Raw genomic sequence first — 9682 nt, forward strand, 5'->3', positions numbered from 1 at the left:
TCTCAGCCAGCCGAATCCATTCCTGTAAGCTCATTTTCCCTTGATGTAAAAACCAAAACAATGTATGGCAGTGAAAGCTACGCCACTGGTGTTTGAACCGGAGACCTCTCTCTGCTATCCGGAAATAGTGATTTGTGGTGATGGTTTAAATCTATCGCGAACAGAGTATGCCGTGTGATTAGATCACATACACTCAGCCCCCCTTCCATATAATAACAGTTAGCTCAATTGGCCGGGAATTCAGCACCGCTTCATTACTATTAAATTGGCGGCGCGAAATGGAATTAATGGCTATCATGAATCACCTCTCATGTCTGCTCTCCGCGTTCCCGCTCAATTACTCCGCGCGGCGTACACTCCCGGCACTGCCGCTCTGCAAACACAGCTCTCTGTACCTCTATACAGCCTACAAACACGATCCTCTGCACCGCTCTGGAAACATAGCTCTTTGTACCTCTGTACAGCCTAAACACGGTCCTATCTACGGTTTTAGAAACGTGTCCTTTTGTCTTACTGTAGAAAGACGGTTCTATCTGCGGTTGTAGAAACATGTCTCTTTGTATTACTGCAGAAACACGGTCCTCTCTACGGTTGTAGAAATGTGTCCCTTTGTGTTGCTGCAGAAACACGGTTCTATCTACGGTTGTAGGAACACGTCCCTTTGTGTTGCTGTAGAAACACGGTTCTATCTACGGTTGTAGAAACACGTCCCTTTGTATTACTGCAGAAACACGGTTCTATCTACGGTTCTAGAAACACGTCTCTTTGTATTACTGCAGAAACACGGTTCTATCTACGGTTGTAGAAACATGTCTCTTTGTGTTACTGTAGAAACACGGTTCTATCTACGGTTATAGAAACACGTCTCTTTGTATTACTGCAGAAACACGGTTCTATCTACGGTTCTAGAAACACGTCTCTTTGTATTACTGCAGAAACACGGTTCTATCTACGGTTCTAGAAACACGTCTCTTTGTATTACTGCAGAAACACGGTTCTATCTACGGTTCTAGAAACACGTCTCTTTGTATTACTGCAGAAACACGGTTCTATCTACGGTTCTAGAAACACGTCTCTTTGTATTACTGCAGAAACACGGTTCTATCTACGGTTCTAGAAACACGTCTCTTTGTATTACTGCAGAAACACGGTTCTATCTACGGTTCTAGAAACACGTCTCTTTGTATTACTGCAGAAACACGGTTCTATCTACGGTTCTAGAAACACGTCTCTTTGTATTACTGCAGAAACACGGTTCTATCTACGGTTCTAGAAACACGTCTCTTTGTATTACTGCAGAAACACGGTTCTATCTACGGTTGTAGAAACATGTCTCTTTGTGTTACTGTAGAAACACGATCCTCTATGGCTGTAGAAACGTGTCCCTTTGTGTTACTGTAGAAACACGATCCTCTACGGCTGTAGAAGCAAGGCCCTCCGTTCCGAACAGGCTGAGGACCGGTCTGGGCTGCCACTGCGCAGAACCGTAAACGTAAACAGGAGGGACGACGTGGAGTCAGAGTTCCGGGTCTTATCGGCAAGTGACGCGGTTAAAATGACGAGGCTGCTTCAACCCGAAACTGAATTCAGAATCATGTTTTTGCGTTTGTAACTAGTCTCAAAAAGACACGTAATTAGATCTAGCTGTAAAAAATCCTCAGCAGTCTTAATTTAAAATGGACGAGTGGAAATTCGGCAGAAGGAAAAGGAGGAAAGTAATAAAAATAGAGAGGAAAAATCGTAAAATAAGTTAAAAGTCTCCCGGTGAACTTTTCATAAAAAGTTTCAGTGAAATTCTTAGCAACAGACAAATTGGATTCCGCAGAAAGGAACGTTTGTGCCATTTCTTTGACGGGAAGATAATTTGTAAAAATTACATTTCTCCATTTCCCAACTTCCGTAATTTGTCAAAAGAAGCTGAAAGGCGGGAGAGGAAGGCTGGGATAATTTATTTACGAGATATATCCGTAACTAGGAACTGAATGCCATTATAATTTTGACTGCGCGCCATATTTTGTAGCTCAATCCACTTACAAGTCAGCGTCGGCACTGCAGAGCTCTGCATTTTGTGTCCACGTGTTGCATAATGGTTCCCCTTAATCTAAAAGTCTGGCTTCAGACCCCAAAAGAAAACACGGAGGTATATCATTTTGTTAATTTATTTATATTACGTTATAGTCTTCTGGGTATTGACGCCGTGGAGATGGATGCCAACGTTTCGCAAGTGCATTGAAGTGGAGAAATTCACTTCTACCTTGAAGATGGATGCATCTTGTTCCTTCTTAACGGGTATCTGTCGCCAAGGCTACACAGTGTAACTGCTCAAAAGATCACAACCAGAACGCTCACCGCTGTGATAACTTGTACACTTAACCCATAGGTCTATTTGATATTACGATTGGTCACTCGTTGGTTAAAATATTATTTATTTATTTTATTGATTATTTATGGTTTGTTTAATGGCGATATGAGTACATCAGGCTTATAGAGTCAAATGGCAGGAAGGTATTAAATTCGCTTAGTAGGGGGTGGAGTCCAACTGGGTCCACTCGGCACGGCGGCCACTGATCGGCCTATTGTAGCCTGCCCCGGGTGGTTATGATGATGGAAATTTTGGTGGAATGAAGATTGGCAGGGGAAACCGAAGTACTTGGAGAAAACCCGCCCCAGCGCCACTTTTTCCACCGCAAATCCCACTTTACTAGACCAGGGATCGAACCCGGGCAGCCGCGGTGGGAAGCCAGCGATTAACCGCTTGAGCTATGGCGCGGTCTGGCAGGAAGATAAATGGGCAGTGAATTCAAATGGGCGCGCAAGGAGAGGGTTTCGGCCTAACCAAGCTGCTGTCTCGTTATTTCCTGGAGTGACTGAGGAAAATAGACTGCAGAACATGTGTGGGAATAACATTTACTACTTTATGAAACCATATGGAGTAGACAGACCGACATGAACGGAGGATGTGAAATGAATCGCACCTCATGTTTCCTGCGGTTTTCCTCAGTCTCTTGAGGCAAATGCCGCTATAGCGCCTCACATTAGACCACGACCGCTTTCTTCCAAATCCTTTATAATTCTTCATTCGTTGCCGCATAGTCTCAGCTGCTGAAAACGACGTTACATAAATCAGTCTTCCCATTTCACCCGACTCTGTAACCTCTGCAGTCGAGACGCCGAGCCAGAGAACACTCGAGATGCAAGGACGCTGTAATTCAGCGTCGTGACGACTGATGTCACTGGTGTTATCTGGCGACTGTACTGTGTCTGAAGCATCTTTATGGTTGCGTCACCACCCGACAGTGACGTACATCGTGTCCCCGTCGTCAGAAAATTAGTAGATTCTGTGTTCAGCGTATGAAAGGAGCCGGAGTCTCGCTCAACACGCGGGACCTCCCTGAACTAAGGTGGCCTACTCAAGGTGTGACGTACCCTCAGAGAGACAACAGTGTCGTGGAACTAGCTCCATGGATCAAAGTCCGTCTGAAGACGCCAATATTGGGCTCGGCTTGTGTGAAACCTGATGATTCATTACCATGGTTACAAGAGTCCACATCTAGACCCTATCCTGAGCCAGGTGAATCCAATCCTCACATCCTATTTTTTTAAGACCCATCTTCGTACTCCCTACATCCAGACGTACCAATCGATCAATTCTCTCACTTCTTTCTTGCTTGCTATATGCCCCCCACCAATTATATACTTCTTGATTTGATCACCCTAATAAAATTTTGTGAGGGTACAAATTATGAAGCTCCTCATTATGTCATTTTCTCGATCTTCCCTTTACATCCTCCGTCTTACGTCATTAATACTCTGTTGAATACCCTGTTCTTTAATCCAGTCCGCTAGACCATAATTCCTCGTGTGCTGTGACTTCTGTTGTTGTTGTTATTATTATTATTATTATTATTGCTTCGCTCTCTCACAATTGTAACGACATGTGACCGTTCACGTTGCGGTCTTCTACGTTATGACGCCGTGTAGTCTACTAATAATGTTACGGAACAACCTGCATGTGGGGGGAGCCGCAGCCCTGGAGTTCACGAGCTTAGCCTCCAGCGCTGTGGCACCAAGACTCGCCTTGCGACATGTGCCGTTCTCCCGCTGTAAGGCCAATTGACCCTGCGCTATTGAACCTTGACATGTGCCTAGTGCATTACACCGGACTTTTTAGTCAATCATAATTCAACATTTGATTAACCAACCGATTCCAATTGGATTCTGTTTGATTTGTTCATTGACCCTCCGTGCAGATCACGCCGTCATGCGACGCTGCTGTGTTGTTTTGCAGCGACCGGCCTGCCACCTAACTGCAGAAGTTGTCTGCTGTTGTTGAAGTGTACACAGCATCACTCGATTGGAACCTATTCAGAGTCATTTGAATGCAATCCAGAACTTAATATCTTACAATCATTTTTAATATAAGCGGCCTTCGTAGTCTAGGGGAGGGACTCTAAGCCGTGGGTCCCGTGTCGTAGATTTACGGCATGTAAAAGAGCCTCATGTCTCTAGGAGACCTCTGAGCAAAATTATTAGGTAAAAAGTTTCCCGCCCAAGGTAGTTTCCAATGCCTCTGGTAGATGGGGGAAGTATCAAGGTACCGAGGGCCGACCTCGTTGGCTCAACGGGGCTAATAGCACGCACCGTCTACCGGTAGGGTATGGGGACAGTAGAAATTAAAGGAGGATGCACAATGGACCAATAACTGTCTAAGTGCATGGGGAAACCCACCCCCTCCAATAATAATAATAATAATAATCCTTTTTAATATTATTCTTCATAGATTCCTAGCTCTCACAACCGATCTCTTCTCTTTTAAGTTTAACGACCACTATGATCAGAATCCCAACTGTAGGCTACTGGATGAGAGGCGTAAGCGGCGTGGGTTTATGTTGTCTCCTGTCTCTGAGGGCCAGGCATCTTCCTGATACGAAGATGCCTTGGTATTCCCACGGATTTAATTTAATTCCCACTTTTTGTTTCCTATTTCTGTAATTTTCTACTTTTCCCCCACCTTCCTTTCATATTTTGAAAGTACAGCGGTAACCATACGTGCCACCTGCTTTAACATTCGAACCCTTCATTTTGTCCACTCGGTGTGTTTATGTCTCGTATAATTGTCACGGTAAATAGCGATTATTTCCTTGAATAACATGAAGTGGGTTGTCTTTGTAATGCAGATGCGATGTGTCTGCTGAGATGTAGGGACTGAACTTTTTAATATTATATGGAAGAAATCGTAGGACCGGGAAATGTCTTCCACTTTTTGCATTCTTCTACTTACCTCTCTGCAAAGCTGGGGAACAGACTGTACGGGGGTAGATTGGCCGAGGGGCGCAGACCACTAGAGGGCTCCGTCACGACGCTTGTCGGCGTCGAAGAAGTGGACGACGTGACTGGGGTGGCGCCTGCCACCAAGGGGCGAGACGGGGACCCTGGCGCCGATACGCTGTGGACAGGCTTCATATTAACACCAGGAACACAAAAGCCCTTCAAGCGTCTATTCGACTGTCCCACTTGTATTCACATCCGTCCATCTATCTCCTCGGTCTCTGTGGAGGTCCACCCGCACGAGTTCACTCTATGCTAAGCCAAGCAGAAGATATAAAATGCACAGTTACCGATGTACCCACCAGTATCCTCTAGGCGCCAACACACTCCACATCCTCAGCGCAGTTGGGTTCCTAGCGGCCGGAGAGGCCCGAGAGAGCCCATTGGAACAAGGGAACACAACATTGTGTTCACGTACGTCTACCGCAGATCCCGGGCCAGTGATCTGGAACGCGTTCGTAACAGAAAGTTCAGATATCCGCGTGTTAGCTTCGTCACGTCTGTCTGCGTGTCCGAGCATCACAACAGATTTTCGTTAAAATTCACTTTCTTGTGCTTTGCATCCTGTTGTGAATATACAGGGTGATTCACGAAGTCTTACCCCGGCTTATGGTACATATTCCTGGGGTTATTTCCTGCAAAATTTCCTTATAAACTTTTGGTCGATTTTCAATAGTTACGGAGTAACAATAGATTTTCGAAATGCATCATTGTGAATGCAGCGCTATGCTTCAGCGTGGGCGACCATACGTTCCAGTCAGCTACGTCAGCAGATAAGGTAGACCGGTTTGAATGTTGCGCGTAGGTAGATAGGCAGAGCGGTTCATACGCGTGCGACGCGTTTTGTTGACGTGCAGGGAGGCATTTTTTAAAATCTTATGTAAATCCAGTCGTCTTCTAAAGCACTACAGTTTAAACGAAACAGATTGATAGAAGGGTGTGATATGCAACCATTGGTATGTTTACAGAATGGGATGCTGAAAATAATATAATTTTGTAACAAAAAATCGATGAAAAATGTTGCACAATGCAAAATTAAGAAATTGAAAAGAAAAATTTGGTTTTAGAATGCTTCTTTCGTTAAACATTAACGATTTAAAAAGTGTCTGTATTGTATTTCTAATTTATTTTGATTGAAATTCGAAGAAAAAAAGATTTTTCGCCAGTTTTAAAATTACTGTATCTCTTTAATTATGAGTTGGATACCATTAGTATATTAACATTTTTTGTTCCAAATTACCTCAGGAATGCCCTCCCTAAGTGGGGGTAAAACTTCGTGAATCACTCTGTATAGTGAAGGATCTTGTACCGTTGCGCAGCACGTGACTACACTGAAAGTACCAGTGAGACGATCTGTTTATTATATCAAATTCAAACCACTGCATATGTATACATGTAAAGTCACAAATGTGTATTATGCTTTTGTTCAATATGACGTTTAAAATGGGTCCATTTTTGGTCAGTATATTTAAAGTTTTCTAAAAATTTTCATAATTTTTATTGAAAATGTGAAATATGCAGTTTGTAAAGTTGTAAAAATGCATAGAACGTATATGTGTGCGTGGGGGTACTCGTTAACGCAGTTGGTTGAGGTACTATGCTACAAACTGGAAGGTCGCGGGTTCGAGTCCCGATGAGGTAATTGGACTTTTCAATTGACCTAATCTTTCCAGCCGCCATATGCACTTGGGGTTCACTCAGCATCTAACAGAAACAGAGTACTAGGAATCTTCCTGCGGGTAAAGGGAGGCTGCAGTGTAATGCTGACAATCTTATCGCCATCTGTGAGCCGATTGTGCAGAGAAAATGTGGGAGCCTCGACGTCTCACAACCCTATGGGCCTTCACGGCCTGTTATAGGGATAGTTTTACTTAACCTCACCGCCATCTGTGAGCCGATTGTGTAGAGAAAATGTGAAAGGCTCGACGTCTCACAAACCTATGGGCCTTCACGGCCTGTTACGAGGATAGCTTTACCTTTTACCTTTATGTACGTGTGCATAGCGTAGTTGGTGTTACCACTGGCATGTTCAGAAGATCACCACTACGCACAGCTGCGTTACGCACACGTATATAGGAATAATATCAAAAATTTACGAAAAAAGACCAATACATCCTCAAAATACCATTCAGTTTATTCACGACTTATGTGTGCCTGTGTGTGTGTGTGTATATATATATATATGTGTGTGTATATATATATATATATATTCTATGTATTTTTAAAATTTCCAAACTGTAGATTTCCCATTTTACAACACCAATTAGGAAACTTTAACTATATTGACCAAAAATGGACCCATTTTGTGATTGATTTTAAAAGGGTACACCTGAAGATTGTCAGCCAGACCGAAACATACGGTGAATCTGGTGTCTTGGTACGGTCAGTGCAGTCACTTGTTATATAACGGCCAAAACATCGCGTGCCACGCAACGATACAGAAAGCTTCTTGACTTGGTTAGGCTTCTCAGAGCGCAGGTTCGCCTCGATCTGTTGACTCCAGTTCTGGTCAGAGTCAGACGCCTTGCATGGAGACCTACACGTGTTGCTGCTTGCGTCTCGACTGACGTCGCTAAATGTTTATCGGATCTAAAAATATTTCGAACAGGAGTTGTATAGAAGAACGGACCGAATCTTTTCGTAAACGTTACCGTCTTCGAAGTCACTATACGCGCCAGAACAGACAGCTGCTGTTACTTCTCTGGCTTGTGCGTCCGTCGCGGATTGCTGGTCGTGACAGTCCCGCCGAATTACATGTACGCTCATCGGAAGAAGCAACACTTGTGCTCAGTTTGAGGTTATCACGGCGGTAACTTTGAAGTGCAAGGCCTTCTGTGTTGTAATTCCGTGCAGTACGGAGAGAGCCTAACGTTTCGGAGGGACATGTCGCTTCCATCTCAGCTTGTCGCCTGCCTGTGCCGGTTATTTCATGATTTAGTCATCGATCCTGAAGACGGAGGCGATATGTTCCTCCTAAACGTCGGACCTTAAAATCCAGATGACCGTGCTGGTCAAGAATTATTCTGAATATGCAACCTCTTTATGACGTCACAATGTTCGCGACACGGTACATCTACATGCTTTAGCAACATTGAAAATTCGAATCAGTTTGACATACGCAGTTCTGGTGTCGGTGTATGGAGCATTTTTTTCGAATGAGAATTTGCAGGGGAAACCAAACTACTCGGAGGATGCCTGCCCCTGTGCCATATTGTCCACCACAAATCCCACATGACCTGACCTAGGCTCGAACCCGGGTCGCCGTGGTGGGAAGCCGGCGACTAACCGCCTGAGCTATGGCACGGCCTGGTAGATAGGCTACCTGCGTGAATTCTTACCTCGGACTGTAGCTAGGCGCTGGGTCCTCGGCGTCTCGGCCGTCACCCGCTCGCTCGCCGGTATCAGACTCCAACTCGGGCTCGGTATCCGCGCAGCTGACGGGCGTGTCGGCGTGCTCGCGCGCCGGGAGCAGCGTGCCTCCCGCCGGCTCTGCCTCGGGGCTACTGCGGGCCACATCATCAACCTGCACCACGGTTACACACATCTCAAGAAATGTAGGATCCTGGGCCATGCTTCCGTGTATCGAGCCTGTTGGGATACTGAACACTCTCCTTGAGCAGAGTATTTATTGAGAAGCTAATTGTCGCTCATCTATTGAGTATGGAACCCGGAGGTACATTACCGTGTCCATAGCGTTAGAATGCAGTCCGCACTCTTTACCGTATTTCCTTAAGATTTATTTTAATATTACCATTCTCACAACCGGTACAGTATATACATCCTTTAACGCGTCTCGAAGAGTGACAGGTGCCATTACCTAAGACTGTGCGTTTAACTGTCACTTGAGAAATCTATGTGTTCTTAGGAAGATAATATTAAAATTAATCTTAGTAGAATAGGGTTTCCGGGTGAGAAGTAGACTTGAACTAGGTCAGGACAGGAACCAATGGCGGGCTCTTGTTTGATGACATCAAACTTACGGGTTACGTAAAAGGCGTGTAATTTCTTGGCCATGTGAGCAATTATCAGCTTTTCAAGAAGGTCCATGCGCCATGCAGTTAAACAGTTGTCCACTCTCTTATTTGAAACACAATCAGTTGATAAAATAAATCTCAACGTATTTTATATTTGTCTGGTTGGCCGACCAGAATTCTCCTTTGTGGGTTTTCATGAGGTTAGTGTTGTCTCAAAGGGCGGAACTTGGGCAAAGCAACAGAGAGAAACCCGAATTTAAACTTCATTGTTTACATTGCAGCCAAGCCGGCTAGTTCGCTGAGCACGTGACTTTCAGACGGTCTCCTCAGCGCGTACCGTCGGTGCTGTTTTGTTATTACAAGTGGAGCCCCCCCCCCCC

General features: G+C 44.8%; 1 protein-coding gene across 1 annotated transcript in view; it reads right to left on the minus strand.

The window, feature by feature from the left end:
- The window catches only part of LOC111867481 (paired mesoderm homeobox protein 2B), a 69115-nt gene that overhangs the window by 19960 nt on the left and 39473 nt on the right, over positions 1 to 9682 (minus strand). The window contains exons 6-7 of the mRNA XM_023857402.2: positions 8667 to 8851; positions 5282 to 5446 (exon numbers count right to left, since the gene is read on the minus strand). Coding sequence (XP_023713170.1) covers positions 5282 to 5446; positions 8667 to 8851 — 350 coding nt within the window. The remainder of the gene's footprint in view (positions 1 to 5281; positions 5447 to 8666; positions 8852 to 9682) is intronic.

The sequence above is a fragment of the Cryptotermes secundus genome, unplaced genomic scaffold, assembly GCF_002891405.2.
Source record: "Cryptotermes secundus unplaced genomic scaffold, Csec_1.0 scaffold843, whole genome shotgun sequence".
Lineage (NCBI taxonomy): Eukaryota > Metazoa > Arthropoda > Insecta > Blattodea > Kalotermitidae > Cryptotermes > Cryptotermes secundus.